General features: G+C 46.9%; 1 protein-coding gene across 2 annotated transcripts; it reads right to left on the minus strand.

The window, feature by feature from the left end:
- Positions 1 to 12,564: 12,564 nt before the first annotated feature.
- Positions 12,565 to 16,594, minus strand: INMT (indolethylamine N-methyltransferase). 2 transcript variants are annotated; one of them, XM_011972201.1, is made up of 3 exons: positions 16,395 to 16,594; positions 14,725 to 14,932; positions 12,565 to 13,326 (listed from the first exon to the last, which is right to left on the minus strand). In XM_011972201.1, the coding sequence occupies exons 1-3, from the start codon at positions 16,546 to 16,548 to the stop codon at positions 12,897 to 12,899; spliced, it is 792 nt and encodes a 263-aa protein (XP_011827591.1). In that variant the 5' UTR covers positions 16,549 to 16,594; the 3' UTR covers positions 12,565 to 12,896. The 2 variants fall into 2 exon arrangements, with proteins under 2 accessions (XP_011827591.1, XP_011827592.1); XM_011972202.1 differs by having other exon boundaries at positions 12,651 to 13,326; positions 14,725 to 14,929; positions 16,395 to 16,556.
- Between the last annotated feature and the right edge of the window lie 679 nt (positions 16,595 to 17,273).

The following is a 17,273-nucleotide window of genomic DNA, read 5'->3' on the forward strand; positions in this document are numbered from 1 at the left end:
CAACACAGGAATTTTTTTTTTTTTTTGGAGACAGAGTCCCACTTAGGCGCCCAGGCTGAAATGCAGTGGTGCAATCTCAGCTCACTGCCAAGCGAACCTCCACCTCTCGGGTTCAAGCCATTCTCTTCCCTCAGACTCCCGAGTAGCTGGGATTACAGGCGCCTGCCACTGTGCCCAGCTAATTTTTTTACTTTTAGTAGAGACGGGGTTTCATCATGTTGGACAGGCTGGTCTTGAATTCCTGACCTCAGCCAATCTGCCCGCCTCGGCCTCCCAAAGTGCTGAGATTACAGGCGTGAACCACTGCGCCCAGCCCAACACAGGAATTTTGAAGGACACAATTCAGCCCTTAACCCCTATACTGTTATTTACGTATTATTTTCTTTAAATCCACTTACACGTTTTACAATTTATTTTAAAAGGAAAGTGTTCCCAAGCAGTAATAGCCACAAGATCTTGGGTTTTATATGCTTATTAAATCTCTAATACACATTAAAACAAACACAAAACCAGAAAGGTATGCATTCACCTAAATCACCTTACGACCACTACTGGCACATGTACCACACTTGGGAAGCAACTGTCTCACCCTATACAGTCTCCATAGCATGTGGCTTTAATGTGGCAGATTGCAGCATAATCTCCAGACACTTTCCCCTCTCAACCCGCGATGGTTCTTTGAGATGCCTCCTTTGAACACGATGTGCTATGTGAGAAAGAGCCATATGCTCTTACATAAGAGAGAGAAGGGTGGAGTTGCAGGAGACAGTGTGATGCTTGGTCCAGGGACCCTCATGTTCCAGGTGTGAAGACACACTGATAGATGATGTGTAACAATAAAAGAATAACATGAGACAGATTTATGCTCCATAAGAGATTGTGTATTAGGGGTCCCCAATCCCCTGGGCTGTGGACCAGTATGGGTCTGTGGCCTGTTAGGAACCAGGTCACACAGCAGAAGGTGAGTAGCCGCAAAGGAGCATTACCACCTGAGCTCCATCTCCTGTCCAATCAGCCACAGCATTAGCTTCTCATAGAATCACGAACCCTATTGTGAACTTCACATACAAGGGACCTAGGTTGCACACTCCTTATAAGAATCTAATGCCTGATGATCTGAGGTGGAACAGTTTCATCCCAAAACCATCCCCTACTTCCCATGGAAAAACTGTCTTCCACGAAACTGGTCCCTGGTGCCAAAAATGTTGAGGACCACTGTTGTGTATCACAGATAGTAGGTGTTATATAGTAGGTCAGAAGAAAGAGAGATTTCCACCTGTGGAGGTAGATGAGGGTGAAAAGAGAAAACATCATTCATTCCTTCATTCATTTACTCCTTTAAAAATATTTGTTGAGTCCTTACCACGTGCCAAGTGTATGGGTGCTGCAGATTTAACACTGTAAAATATATGCCTTCTTAGAGAGAGAATGGGGAAAGATGGAAATGGGGAGATGCACAGAAAAAAAATTTGTAAATGCATAGAAAGCACATACAGAGCACCACAGATGGTTTAAAGGGTATCATAGATTTATTTTATGTATTTATTTATTTATTTATTTATTTATTTATTTTAGAGGCAGCGTCTCATTCTGTCACCTAAGCGGGGTTCAGTGGCACAATCATAGCTCACTGTAAGCTGAAATTTTTGAGCTCAAATGATCCTCCCACCTCAACCTCCCAAGGAGCTAGGACTACTGGCATGCACCACCATACTTGGTTTGTTTGTTTGTTTGTTTATAGAGATAGGATCTCACTATGTTTCCCAGGCTGGTCTTCAACTCCTGGCCTTAAGCTGTCCTCCTGTCTGGAGGATGACTTGAGGATATGCAGCTTTCCCAAGTGCTGAGATTACAGGAGCGAGTCACTGCAGCTGGCCCCCAAAAATCATAGATGTAAAGAGAAAAAAACCATGGAAGGAGTATAGGAGGACTTTTTATGGAGAGCAGAAATTACAATTTTTAAAAGCTGACTGGATAAGATCACTGAGATGGTAGAACTTCAGCAAGGAAGAGAGGATGTGAGCTCTGCAGAGACTTGGAGGGAGAGCACTTCAAGCAGAAGAAACAGCAAATGCAGAGGCCCTGCAAGGGTGACGAGCCCGAGTGCTTGTGAAATTTGGAGGCCAGAGGGAGCGGAGAGAAGACAGAAAGAGGGGCTTGGTGGTGTAGGGCCATCAGAAGGGCTTGACTTTTCGTCTGAATGGGGAATCTTTTGGAGAAGTTTGGGCAGAGGAGAGAAGGTTTTGACAGGATCTCTTCGGCTTTTGTTTTGAGAATAGATTGTAGATTAGGAGCAAGTACAACGGATCCTTAAAAAACGTTGCTTCCTTCAACATTGTTTCATTATGACGTTGAAAAGAAAAAAAAAAATTCAGTTCCCAGCTGGGGCTACTGTCTGTGTGGAGTTTGCACGTCCTCCCCGTGTCTGCATGGGTTTCTTCCATCATCCCAAAGCTGTGCACGTTGGGTGAATGTGTGTGTCTACATGGTCCCAGTGTAAGTGACTGTGGATGTGGGTGTGGGTGTGAGTGCTGCCTGTGATGGAATGTTGTCCTGTCCAAGGCAGGCCTTGTGCCCTGACCACTCTTGATCCTGAACTGGAATACACGGGTAAGTAATTATCTTACTTTTCTAAGTGAATTTTTCTTAATTGGATGTGTAGCTCACATTTATTTCAATGTTTAATATTTGAAACATCTTGCTCTTTATTTAGAAGTTTGGTGATATTTTTGGGACCAGAAATATGCCAGGAACTCAACTCTTGTCTATAGCAATTAGCCTATGTTAACACTGGTTTTGTTATATACCATTTTGCTGAAAGCTGCAATTTCCAAAAATCTATGGATGATGCTAAATGAGAACTTACTGTGTGGAAGCAGGGAGACTAGCTGGGAGGCAACTGCACCAATCAGTAGTCCAGGTAAAACTTAGGCTAGACATGGTTAAGTGTGTGTGTGTGTGTGTGTGTGTGTGTCACTTTCCTGGCCCTGAAACTCTTTTTTTACATTGGAATGAAAGGTTAGGGAAGAGAAGTGCAGGAATGCATTCTTTTTCCAGGCACATAGCTGGCTCCTGGGAATAAACCTTAACACAATCTTAAGGTGGCAAGTAAAAGGGGCAATCTGGTCATCGTGGAAGGGCAGAGGGTATACTGCCAGACATCTGGGAAAGACCAGATCACATCATGTGCCCCATTATTTTCCACCAATCCTCCGCAAGGAATCCTCATTTTTCTACGTCATGTTCCTGTGAGCTGGAACATTCTCACAAGCCTAAGGGAGGCCTGCATTTCTGCCTGAACATGAATGGTAATTGAGGTCTTCTTGTAAAGAAACGTGCTAGAGATAAAAACAGCAATGCCATCAAAATAAGAACCCAATCATTGTAAATATCTACAATCACTAAAAAAGAAAAGAAAATGCTTTTCCAGGTTTCATAAAACAGGGATAAACCCACGAAGCCTGCTAAATAAGCAAGAACTATATAAAACATCCAGAAAGTAATAATTTCTCCGTGTTACCCATTGACCTAAAGCCAGATTTAGCCAAGATAAGCATGCACCTCATTAGTGATGGACAGTCATTTCATTCACCTTCTCAACAGTGCAATGGACTACACATGGAATCTTAACGATGGGAATATGAGTGCAAAGGTTAACTCCCAAAAGATGACGGATAGCGTAAAATCTTTGTATAAGCTTAAAAACAACTTAAACCAAGAAGTCATAATTTCTTGTAAGAAAATAGAGCTTTGGTAAAGCTTTGTAAAAATAAAAGCAAGGAAATGAAGCTGTGATTCAGGTCAGCAGTTACCTGGGAAGGGGAAGGTCAAGGACATGGCAAATGAGAACGACGCAGGTAATGATAAGTACTCGTCAGTGCTCTGGGTGTCATGAGTGTATTTGTTTCTTAAGCATCTTTTATATTATTTCTATTGATTCGTGGCCTCTCAAGGACCAGTGATGGCAGGATGTCATGAATTGACAAGAGTTGTGTTATTAATTAACTCCATGTCCCTGAGATAGAGAAGAAAGGGAGGGAGAAAAATTCAATGGACTTTACATTGGAGGGACAATTTAGAGGCCTTGGCTCATAATGCAGCTGTCACACAGAGGAGAAAGGGGTGTGTGTGTGTATGTGTGTGTGTGTAATCATACCCATCATCATATAGCTGTGGCTGTGTGTATCTCTGAGTCGACGAGCTCCTGCATTTGTGTGAGTCTACCTACAGGAATTTCTGGACCCCCTGAATTCTGTCTGGTGCCCTGTTTGGTTCTGGCAGCAGGATGCATCTGTTGTGTTGTGGGACTTAGAGCAGGAAGGTGAGGCCTGCTACATGGGGGCCAGATGTTTTACAAGACTGTGAGAATCAAGTGTTGCCTCCTCCAGGATGCTCCAGGGAGGTAACTGACCGAATGAATCCCCTCCTCCAACCGAGGGCTCCTGGAGTATCTGGAGGGCTTGGATCAGGGGGTTCCAGAGAATAGAAGCACACACGCTTGTCCTCATAACCATATCCTCCCAGGGACTGGCTATCAGGGTTGGGGGCTGGGAACAGGGATCTGACCAAATGCAACGTGTCTGACTAGCGGGGTTGGAAGAACATTGTGAAACTCCTTCTAATGATGTGACTCTCAGACCTTCCCAGCTGTCTGGCCACCATCCCCAAAGATCAGGACAGGGGGTCCAGCCCAGGCCACTGTCCTTGGCAATATGAAGGAACAGCTTATTCGCACTCTCCCCCCATAGCTCTGTCTTATCCACCACCTCCCAATCTCTGCTGCCAGGCTGTATCCACATGGTCACCAACATGAGACTGGAGATGGAGGGGGGACCCAGGCCCCAGCCAGGCTCCAATAGGAGAAGATGGGACAGCCACCTCCCACCCCCAACAGTGAAGCTGTTGGTCTTTCACTAGGCCTGGCACATCCAAGACCTCCTCGCTGTTAGGAATGATGAGGCTCAGCCATTTGTGCAGGTCTGTGCACGGGGACTGAATGGGGCAAGGAAAGATGATAGCAGAGGTATCCCATGGGGTTTTGAGAAAACATCCATTTTAATCAAGAAGAATATATAATTCTCCACCAATATGATAGTTAATTTCATGTGTCAACTTGGCTAGGTCATGATACCCTGCTCTTTGGTCAAATGCCAGCCTAAATGTTGCTGTGTGTAGAGTTGGAGTAAAGCAGCTTCTCCTTCATAGTGTGGGTAGGCCTCATCCAATAAGTTGATTGCCTTAAAAGCAAAAGATTAAGGTTCCCCAAGGAAGAGAGTGTTCTGTCTCCAGCCTGCCTTTGGATTCAAGCCGCAATATCAACTTTTCCCTGGTCTCCAACCTGACAGCCTGCCTTGCAGGTTTCAAACTTGCCAGTCCCCCACAATCATGTGAGCCAATTCCTTAAAATAAATTAAGGGAGGAAGAAGGCTGTCCCCAGAGAAAAAGAACCAGTTAGGTCACACACACACACACCCCTAAATAATATAAACCCAACCTACTTTGCTGCACACTTGCCCTGGAATGGCCCTGGGAAATTCTTGATCAAAGCTCCTTGGATGCTGTCCAGATATAAAGGTGCCTTCTCTGGAGCCAAGCTGAGACTTTTGGCAGTTGCTTCACATTCTAATGTTTTCACCAGCAAGTACAGACCCCGAACCTTCAGACATAGCTGTCAGTGCCTCCCTGTGAAAAATTCCTGTTGAAACGGTGTAGACATTCTTTGGAAATCATAACATAGTCTCCTCCAAAGTAGGATTCTGCATAAAAATTCTAGTCTGAGTAAATGAATTGAAACTGCTCCCAAAGTGGTGAAGTCTGCTAGTTGCCCAACAGAATCCATTCTTTCCTTCATGCATGGTTATATGTTTGGAGCTGGGCAAATGACTTCCAAGCCACATAGTATTTCCCAGGCTTTCTTGAAGTCAGAGGCAGCCATGGAACTAAGTTTGTCAGCAGCAGATTAAGAGGGCCGGCACCTTAAAACCAGACCCTATCTCTTTCATCCTCTTTTCTCTCCTGTAAGCCAGAGCACCAGCTGCAACAATGAGCATGTGCTGTGACCCTAAAGACAAAAGCAGCACCTAAGCACAGTGATTCTCAAAAGTGTAGTTGCCCCCAGACACCAGCATCAGCACCACTTGAAAACTAGAAATACAAATTCTCAGTCCCTACATCAAATGTACTGAATCAGAAACTCTGAGGGTGGGGCCCAGCAATCTGTGTTTATAAGACTTCCAGGTACTTCTGATGCTTACTCAAGTTTAAGTGTGCTATCCTGGGGGATGGCAAAAATAAGATGGAAGGAGCCTGGTTCCCTGAATGACTGCATGGAGCAGAGTCACATGGTGACATGGACTTCAGATGGTTACAGGTGAGAGAAATACACTTTCATCTGGTTTGAGCTTAATGTTTTTTTTTTTTTTTTTACTTTTTTGTCTATTTCTGGAAGTAGGGATGAGGGAGTCTTTTGTTAAAGCAGCTTATCTTTTCAACCTAAATACTATAAACCTCTAAGAATGAGTGAAAGCTCAATCAATTGTGGGGCAGTGGTCTCTTTCTCCAGGGTTTGCTAGACCAGATATTCCCACAGGGATTGTCCACACTGATGTGTCACAAATTGATTATAGGGATGCTGGAGTCACAATCTCCTCAGGCCTCGGGACAGCTAAATGGAGCCTATCTGGCCAGAGACCACAGGCCATTACTACCATGAGCAGTCTTCTCCATTTACCCCAGGCTGTACAAATATGATTTTCTATATGTGCCCTGGAGATGCCTCCTGCTGCTCACAATTTTTAATCTTCTGCCTCTTGCTCTCCCTCTCCCCTGGTTCTCTGACTTCTTACTCTACAGCTCTGTACAAACCTGGCTCCCTTGCTCTGATGGTTCAATTGGAGCACCTTCCTCTAGGTTGGCTACCTGAATATTTGAACTCCATGCACCTGGGCTGATGGTTGTAGGGATTTTTCCCTTCTACTTCAGTCTCTATGCAGAGACCATGATGTATCCTCAGCTTTAAGGCAGGGCTTGAAGTTAGTCACAGGGCTTCTTCTCTGTGACTATCCCAGGTTTCCTGGCTTGAGTCCTTCACAAAAACAAGGCTATTTGGAACAAGCAGCAACCAGCGCCTTCCCAGCTCAACTCTGGCTGAAGGGTGGCTGCTTTGTGAACCCCTTCCTGCCCCTGGCATGTCAGGTGCTGGGTCTCTAGGTCCAGAGCTGAAGGAGGAAGCCCTAGAGCCCTCATCCATTTCTTTTACTCTTACACCTGATTATACTGGTTAGTATCCACTTCCATTCAGAGTGACAGAAAAACTCACAATAAGAGTAACTTAGTAAGGAAGTACTCAAAAACATGAGGGAATCATGTCAGAAGAACAAACCACCTGGCTTAAAAAGGCTCCTACTGGCTAAATCTGTACATCAGAGTAAGTAATGATAGTCATAGATTATAATCAACTGAATAAAATAAGAATCCATGAGTCCATATTTATATATATAAATAAAGGAGAAGGAAAAGCCTCTCCTTACACTTGAATGCCAGACTTGTAAATGTAGAAAGGATGATGGAGTTTGCCAATCATCATTTGGCAACCAGGATAATGATAATAATTCATTCAGACAATAATCATCAATGGATGCTAAAACTGGTGGATACAGGATATTTGTGTAGTCTCAAAGAATCTCTCCATAAGATACTGCTGAATTACAAAGGGGAAAATGTTCACTTTATGATGAGAAGTTGGCCAACCCATTAACCAAGTGATCAAAGTTATAGTCCCCAGCCACAGGACTATACACCTCCTTATGCACTGAAAGAGATACAACACCACTTCTCTGGCATTTCTGCCATACTAATAATAAGGGTAACAACAATATCAGTGACTTAAACAAGATGAAAGTCTATTTGTCTCTCACATAAAAATCCAGGGCTTCTGAGTGCTTCACGTTGTTAGGTTTCCAGTTTCCCTCTGTCTTGTCTCTCTGCCATGTGTGGCCTTGACCTCCTAGACCAAGATGCCAGCAGCCACATTGCAGATCACAGGACAGGGTAAATGATGAAGAATCCAGAGTCCAGGTTTACCACATCTTAAGGAAGGCTTCCGAAGCTGATACGACACTTCTGCTCAAATCCCTTTGGTCAGAACTCACTCATTTGGCCACACAAAGCTACAAAGGGGACTAGGAAATGTAGTCTTTGTTTAAGGCAGCCTTGCCCAGCTAAATGGAGCCAAGCTAAAAAAAAATCTATTACTATGAAGAAGTTAAGGGGCATACTGGGCACGAGAGAACAATTAACAATCTCTGGAACACTGACGTTCTTTTGTTTCAAGATGACATGTTTCTACACCTCTGGTTCTTTTTATTAAGATCTCAATTCATGACACCCCACACACTTATTGCACATATAACATGCCCACGTGTGCAGGATCTCAGAGCTCAAGTCTTGCAGTCCTTGATCTCCACACGAGCCTGGACCCGTCTCACTTCTGTGCTTATACACAACTGTATGTCTTCATAGCTTTTCTCATAAGTAGAGGCAGTTGCCTACGAAAACTTCTCCATGACCTCTGTGCTGCCAAAGCTGAGATGACCAGAATGGCCAACTTTTGTTCCTTTCCTTTCTAGATAAGCAGTTAAAATGCCTCTGGTAAACAACCATGTTCCCTGAGCTTGAGTTTTTTCTGAGTTCTAGGAAAAAGAATAAATGCAGGGTTTTTGAGATTAAATGGAGTCGCAAGATAAGCAGCATTTCTCAGCAAGGAGCCAAGAATGCATTAGGATAAGATAGGCTGAACTTACGGGCAGAGGGCAAAAGCGCTGTGGGGGTTTCATCCTTCTCTTCCCCACCTCCCCCACAGCCCCTTCAAACTCCAGCTCCACCCCCATAAGGATGAGGGAGTTAGAAATAGGTCAGGAAGAGACCGGGAAATGTATATCCTTTTGAGCCTATGAAATGCTTCTGCTGGCATCTCTCCAAGTCTGGCGTGGCCTTGATACTTGATTCCTATGATGTGGTGGAGGGGGATAGGTAGGAAGTGGGGGGTACCACACAGATAATAAATCTCCTGTGTCTTCTGTTTTCATATTCATGTTACTTTGGGACCACAGGGGCCATGACTTAGAAATGGAATTGGGGTTTTGTGTAATTAGCCACAACACACAGGTTTTCCTTCTGCTGGGAATGGCTAGCCCTTCTTCTCTCCATCAGCCGTCAGCCAACTATTCACTCTTAAGTCTCAGCTCACAGATCACCTCCATGAAGGCTTCCTGGACTTCTCCCAAGCCCAGTTAGATGTTCTTCTGGCACCCCTGTGAGATGACAGTGTGGGGTCCAGGTTAAGCTCAGGCTCTGGAATGTCAGTGCTTGGGCTCATAAGCCCAGCTCTCTACTTAATAGCTACTTTGAGAAAGTCTGTGTCTCAGTTTCCTCACGTGTAAAATGGAATTTCAAAATAATACTGTCCACATGAGCTATTGGGAGAATTCAGTGAGTTTTACATGTTTTACATGTGGCTGGCTTCATAACAGCATTATTCACAATAGCCCAAACACGAACACAACCAAGTGTCCATCAGTGGATGAATGGATAAACAAAATGTGGCATATCCATACGATGGTATATTACTCAAAACCTTGAAAAGGAAGGAAATCCTGACACAGTGCAACATGGATAAACCTGAAGACATTACGCTAAGTGAAATAAGCCAGTCACAAATGGACAAATACTGTATGATTCCACTTATATGAGGTACTTAGGGTAGTCACATTCATAAAGACAAAGTAGAATGGCAGTTGCTGGGGGTGAGGGGAAGGGAGACCAGGAGTTACTGTCTAACAGGTACAGCATTTCAGTGCTGCATGATGAAACAGTTCTGTGGATGGATGGTCATGACTTGCAAGCCCGCCTCCCTGCCCCAAACAGAAGGTTCCTTCCTTTAGTCACAACGGAGTTTTCTTCTCTAAAGACTCCTTCCCCCATAGTCTTGACAGCGTATCACAGGTTCTGCCCACACGCTCTCTAGGGTAACGCATGAGAAGGGAAGTGAAGGAATGCTGGCAGAGATGTTATCACAGAAACTAGTCTATGCTAAAGAAGAGCCAAAGGGAAGCAGGGCCCCCTGCCCTTCCAAGCCGGGTGGGGAGACTTGGTGGAATGAGGGTACACTGGGTGAACAAGGAGTCAGAGCACCTGAGTTCTCACTCCAGCTCTGTCACCAGCTTGCTGTGTGTCTCTGGACGAGTCGCTTTCCCTCTTGGGACCTCTTTGTCCCTGACTATAAAAAATGGAGATTTGGCTGGGCTTGGTGGCTCATGCTTGTAATCCCAGCACTTTGGAAGGCTGAGGAGGACGGATCACTTGAGGTCAGAGGTTCAAGACCAGCCTGACCAACATGGTGAAACCCTGTCTGTACTAAAAATAAAAAAATTAGCCAAGTGTGTTGGTGCATGCCTGTAGTCCCAGCTACTTGGGAGGCTACAGCAAGACAATCGCTTGAATATGGGAGGCTGAAGTTGCAGTGAGCTGAGATTGCACCACTGCACTCCAACCTGGGCAACAGAGTGTGACTCTGTCTCAAAACAAACAAACAAACAAAAAACCTGGAGATTAGACTGGGTAATTTTGAAAGACTGTCTCAGTCCTGACCCTCTCGGGGAATAACATCAATGGGTCAATTTGTGCAAAACCTTTTACTTTTTAAAGCACAAAAATTTGCTGAGCATGGTGGTACATGCCTGTAATCCCAGCTACTCAAGAGGCTGAGGCAGGAGAATCGCTTGAACCCGGAGGTGGAGCTTGCAGTGAGCTGAGATCGCACCATTGCACACCAGCTTGGGCAACAAGAGTGAAACTACACCTTTAAAAAAACATTTTCACCATCCTGGCTAACACGGTGAAACCCCGCCTCTACTAAAACTACAAAAAATTAGCCAGGCGTGGTGGCGGGCACCTGTAGTCCCAGCTACTTGGGAGGCTGAGGCAGGAGAATGGCCTGAACCTGGGAGGTGGAGCTTGCAGTGAGCCGAGATCGTGCCACTGCACTCCAGCCTGGGCGACAGAGCAAGACTCTGTCTCAAAAAAAAAAAAAAAAAAAAAAAAAGAAAAAGCACTTTCACATCAATGACTTCCTGCTGTTCTTAGGATGTTCCTGTAGATTATTAGATTAAATCTCATGGATAGGAATATGAGGCCCAGAGAAGTGAAACAATTAGTGACAGGGCTGAGAGTAGATCCCAGGTCTCCTGGCTCTTACCAAGGTTGCTGTGCCCAGGGTGTACCCACACAAAGGCACAGATTGGGGTTGAGGGAAAAAGGGAGGCTGACAGGTGCTCAGTAGTGTGACCCAATCAGCCTTAAGGAAGGGACACTTTTCTCTAATTGGTCTGCCCAGAAGAGGCACCTTGTTCTCACAGCCCTTCCACAGGGAGATGGAACAGCTTTTCTCAGTTAATCAGCTGAACACTCCTTTCTGCAATGTGTCTATCTGCAGGAGCACCTCTTCCTAATTTGCACAAAAGCACCTTATGTACGAGGAATACCCTTGATCCCTGGGCTGTTCCTCTTCTCACTTGGTGTCAGGTCCTGGGGTCCAGGTCCAGCCCATGCTGAAGTCTGAGGGGAGTGGGTACATGGACAGAAAGAACACTCGGGGCCCATAGGCAGGTGAATATGGTTTTATTCAGCAACAGCTCTCATCAACAGCTTACTCACACTAGCTCTCTCACACTGTCGGCCCTGTCTCGGCTGCTTGAGCCCAGGGCTCCCACACACAGCTGTGCAGCCTGCTCTCCCTTGCCTTCAGGGTCAGCAGCTTAACTCTTTCTCCCTCTGGGCATAAGCTAGCCGAACTGTGTCCTAGCTCCTTCCTGTCCATCTGCAAGATGGACAGCTTTGGCTCTCTCTCTTTCTCTGGGCGCCAGTGCGCCCACCATGTCAAGTCATGTTGAGCTGAGCCGAACCCCAAGAGCCCCTGTACAGCATTAGCAGGACAATTACCTTTTACAGACAACAGTGGCTCAGACCAAGTATGAACTTACACAAACAGGTTATATAACAAGTGGAGGTGTGTGCCTGTGCACCAAACCCGCTGAGTCATGCAGGCATGGATATCTGCCTTGGCATATTCCTTGACCAAAGCACATCCATGTACCTTACACTTGGGTCTGAAGTAGGGTTGCCAAATGAAATACAGGACTCCCAGCTAAATTTGAATTTCAGGTGAACAACAAATCATTGTTTAGGATAAGCATGTTCCATGCAATTCTGGGGACATACTTAACCTTAAAAATTTGTTTCATTTATCTAAAATTCAGTGAACTGGGGCAGTCTGTATTTGTCAAATCTGCTGACCTTAGTCTAGAGGCAGTGGTATGTTCCAGCTGACTCCAATCAGCTCATGAGAGTCAACTGTAAAATGTTTAGGAGATTTATGAACTGGTTATTAAACCACTGGTGGCTTGAAATCCACCATGGTGGGAGTATTTACACCACAGAAACTGGTAACTGCTACACATCAGTGCTTTTCCTTTACAGAGCTGGTTATGAAACATTCCCCAATATACTACTGTCCAGAGGTTTCCTTGTTCTTAACATATTAGGTAGACTCTGAAACCATGTCCCTGGGTGCTCCACAGTCACACAGGAGTCAGATCACATCTAAGATAGCTGTAAGGCTTAGTAGACTAGAAAATGGAAAATTCCACTCCTAGGATCCTAGAATGAGGAATGTTGGAAACTTAGAATTCTAAAACAAGGATGTTAGAATCTCAGAGTTTCAGAAGATGAAATGTTAGTATTGAAATCAGAGGCTGTTAGTATCCATTCCTCACCCCTCTCTAGCATACAGATGGCCAAAGCCTCACAGCCTGACCAGACCTCTGGCTGGCCCTCCTGGCTCAGGGCCTAGGCTTCTTGCGAGCCACAATGAAGCAGACCCCAGAGCTGGCAGCATTGGTGACAGAGTAGCTCTGGGGATTCTGTAGGAGCTGTTCAATGTCAAAGCCAGCATCCAGGACAGCCTGCTCCACCTCCTCCTTCTCCAGGACCACACAGGAAAATTCACGCTTCCCCACCATGTAGGATGAGATCTGAAGCGTGACTGTGGTCACCAGGTGGCCACACGGCTTGAGCAGTGAGGCAAGGTTGCACAGTGCAGTGCGGTAGGCATCAAGGCTACAGCAGGCACACTCCATGGCCAGCAGGGTAAGCACACAGTCGGCGGGGGGCAACACAGCAGGGGCCAGCGGGTTGCCCAGGTGGACATCACACTTGAGCACCCGCTTCACTGCTGCCCGCAGCTTCTCCTCCTTCTCCTCCCAACGGCCGCTGCAGAGAGAGAGAGGGAGTCAGGGAGGCACTTCAAGGTTCTGAAGGGAACTCTCAGTCCACTGTGACCAGCAGATGGAGATGATCTCTGGATCCCCAAAGGATTGCTATCCCTGAGTCCCTGTGTGACCTGACAGCAGGCCTATATTCAATCTGAGCCTCAGTTTACCCCAAAGAAAAATGATTAGGGAGAATGGGCCAGAAAAATTATAGGAACGTTTCTCCCTCTGATTCCATGTGAGCCCCCTTCCCTTAATCCCCAGGAGGGACAAGGCCACCCCAAGCACAGATGGGGCAGCTAACACACATTATTGGATGGATGGATGGATGAATTAATGAATTTACTACAGATAATGTATGAATACAGCTATCTTAAAAAATTAATTTTGAGTGATGAAAAGCAAATCCCAAATGACACAGAGCAAATTACTCTACTCTAAAGCTCAAAGGTGACTAAAACTAAATTATAGATTATTTAGATATACATAAGTATGCAAGAAAAAATGTTTTGAAAAAGGGAATGATAAGCATAAAATTCATATTAGTGATTACCTTGGGTTAGGAAAGGCAGGGGCAAGGAGTCACAGAGAAGCACAGAAGTCTTTATTATATCCGAGTACTCAGGTTGGGTGGTGGGTTCATGTCATTATGCATTATATAGTCACACAGGTACAGACAATAGAGGGAAGAAGGAAAGATGGATGGATGGGTGGGTGGATGGATGAACATGGAGAGACACGGATAGATGGATGGATGGGTGAATGGCTGGCTGGCTGGATGAATGGATGAGTGAATGGCTGGCTGGATGGATGAATGGATGGGTGAATGGATGGATGGGTGGATGGATGGATGGATATGGATGGGTGGGTGGATGCATGAATATGGATGGGTGGATGGATGGATGGATATGGATGGGTGGGTGGATGTATGAATATGGATGGGCGGATGGATGGATGGATATGGATGGGTGGGTGGATGCATGAATAGGGATGGATGGATGGATGGATGGATGGATGGATGGATGGATGGATGGATGGATGGACCGGTGGGTGGATGGATGGATGGATAGTTAGATACATAGAAGATAGATAGGTAGATATATAGATGAGGGTAAGGAAGGAAGAGAAGAAGGAAGGAAAGGTTCTATCATCTGGTTTTCAGTGTTCATACTTGATTATATCACACCTCAACATAGTCCTGTGATCAGATACTTGCCGCTAAAACTGCTGTAATCCTGAAACTTGGGGCCCCATCTACTCTGTCCCCACCACAGGACATCTGGTCCTGTACCTTATAGGTCCTACTGTCCTGAAAATGCCAGAGACAAGCAAGAGGCCAGGGAGACTTCTGAGAAAGAAGGTTGACTGGGAACCCCCTCCACAACCTCTGCACCGCTACCTGTTTCCTTCCAGTTCACAGGCAAATTTCACCACCGGGGTCCAGTCATAGGCCCCCGGCTCCTTCTTCAGCCACTTTTCCAGCTCCTCCCGGTTGCGGTCAGTAAAGTCAGAGAGAGTGATGTCTCGGAAGGACTCACAGGCAGCAAGAACTTGGTAGATGGTAGGGCCTGAGCCAATGTCGATCAGCGTATCCCCTTGAAGGCCTCCTGTGGGAGGGAAAGACTGGTAATGGACGGGTAAGAGAAACGAGACCCAGGGCAGACACAGGGATGAGGACACACACCCTGGTCTTACCCAAGGGGCAAACAGCACCAAGCATGGTGGTTATCACAGATTGGCGGTTCCCTGTAAGCCAAGCCTCGTGCCAAATACTTTATATGCATTAATTTCCACTTGCACCTCAGAACTACCCTGTGTACTGACTACTATCACTATTTTCATTTTACAGATTAGAAAACTGAGTCTGAAAAAGGTTAAACAATTAGCCCAATATCTTTCCGTCAAGAACATAAGCCAAGAGTATAATATTTCTGGGACAGAGAACAGAGGCCCAAGCCCTGCTCTGGGGAAGATTCGGGCTGGAGGGTTCAGAGGGGACATGCTGGGGGCAGTGGCTCTTTAAGTTTCAGGCTGACTGGGAGCTGGGAGCCTCCCCTGGAAGTCCGGCCCTTCCTGGATGGGTTCCTTGTTCCTTGGAGTGGGGAGGGGTGTAAGCATGCAGGAATAGAAGCCGGGGCTGAGGAGATGATCTGGGAAGATGGCCCCAGGAGTGAATCCAGAGTCACCTGGAAGCTGGAATGAAGCATGACTTCCAACGTTCTGTCTGGAGCCCTGGCGTGGGGCCATCACTTGGCCTTCCAAGCTTGGTCAGACCCAGTCCAGCTATTCTCTGATTTCTGCCTCCCGCATCAGCCTGCTCCTCCAGGCTCAGCAGTCTTTTAACCCCCTCTTACCCCCCAGACCACCAGGAGACTCACCCTTATTGTTCCGCAGTCAAGTGCCCAAAGTGAGGACATGGCTGCTTGAGTTTAGAAGACATGACCAAATCATGGGGTCACCGTGGGGAGGGCAATGATCATTGGGAGACAGGCAGAAGTCGCTATCAATTGCACAGATGGCTCAGTTGAGGTCCTTGGGGCCTGAGCGCCTTGCTGTCAGGTTTGCAACAGGGTTGAGACCCCACCTAGCAATCCTTGTCCCAGGGCAGGGCTTTTCCAGGTCCTCATCACAGACACATCTGGGCTGCACACTCTGGGCATAGGCGATCCTGACCCACTACAACTCCGCTGTTTGCCCTTGGCCTTCTGGGGGCCCCAGAGGCCTGGCTGTGCAAGGTTAGGACTGAACTTGATGATGACCTGGAGAGCCTTTTCTGCTCCACCCCAAAGACCTAGGGGCTAATGGAGAGCAGTGTGGGAACTGCACGGGGCTGTGCTCTTCCCATAGGTCCTGATCCCTCAGCTGGCACACAGCTCCTGAGCCGTGGGGAGACAGACCCAACTTCCAGTATAATAGCTGCCCAAAGAGAGGGGCAGGGCCCCAGCAGCTCCCTCAGCCCACCCCCAAAAACCCCTAGAGGAGACCAGACTGCCCCCAGGACACCTTATCCCCATCCCTATCCAGATTCCTTGGAGAGAGGCTCGAGGGGAAGGGTCACCCTCTGCTCACCAGGCCCGAAGGTCTTGTGGAGACATTCCAAGTTAAACTTCAGTATCTCAGCCTCGGGTGAGGGGCTGCCATCGAAGCTGTAGTAAGTGGCCAAGTAGTCCCTGGGCAGGAAGTGCTTCTGGTACTCATCACCCCCAGTGAAGCCACCCTCCATGGTGTCCCTGAAATGTGCCCTCTCCTGGCTGTCAGGTCTTATGAGGGCTCCAAACTCTCCAGGCTCCACCCCCAGCATTCCAGCTTCATCCCATGGCTCCTCCCAAGTATGCCTCTCCTTGAGCTTCTCCTATGGGCATGCAGAAGGGAGTGCATTCTTCACCGCCTCCTAGTCACACTGACACACACGAGGTTTCCCCAACCCCAGCGCTATGACCGCTGGGGCTGCAGCTGCCCTGGCTCTGCTTCCTCTAGGGACCAATCCATGTCCGTCAAAGGCAATTGATAGTGCCCAGCCCTGGGTGCAACTCTCAGCCCCGCCAGCCACATGCTGCTGTGTGGCCTCTAGTAGGTGTCAGACCCATGTTTCCCCACCTGTGTGCCCACTTCACTGACTGTGAGGACCAAAATCCCTCCCCTAAGTCACAGGTGTTGTGGCCTGAGTGCACAGTGAGATCCCCATCTTGTCCCCTGGTGGTCAGTGGGGTCCAGTGGCTCTCTCTAGGCCAGGCAGTGGGTGCAGCTTCATGCATCCCCCATCCCTGCTGGAGAACACAGTTCAGACCCCAGGAGGCAGAGCAGAATGGCTGACTTGGCATCACTGTGCAGGTCACTGGGAGAAGAGCAGAAATTGTCGTCAATCTCCATGAATGAGAACAAGGGCACCTGGTCATAAAGCATAAACTGTCAAAGGGGTCCTGGTTTCCTGGCTACTGACTCACCAGG

The sequence above is a fragment of the Mandrillus leucophaeus genome, unplaced genomic scaffold, assembly GCF_000951045.1.
Source record: "Mandrillus leucophaeus isolate KB7577 unplaced genomic scaffold, Mleu.le_1.0 Scaffold128, whole genome shotgun sequence".
Taxonomy (NCBI): domain Eukaryota; kingdom Metazoa; phylum Chordata; class Mammalia; order Primates; family Cercopithecidae; genus Mandrillus; species Mandrillus leucophaeus.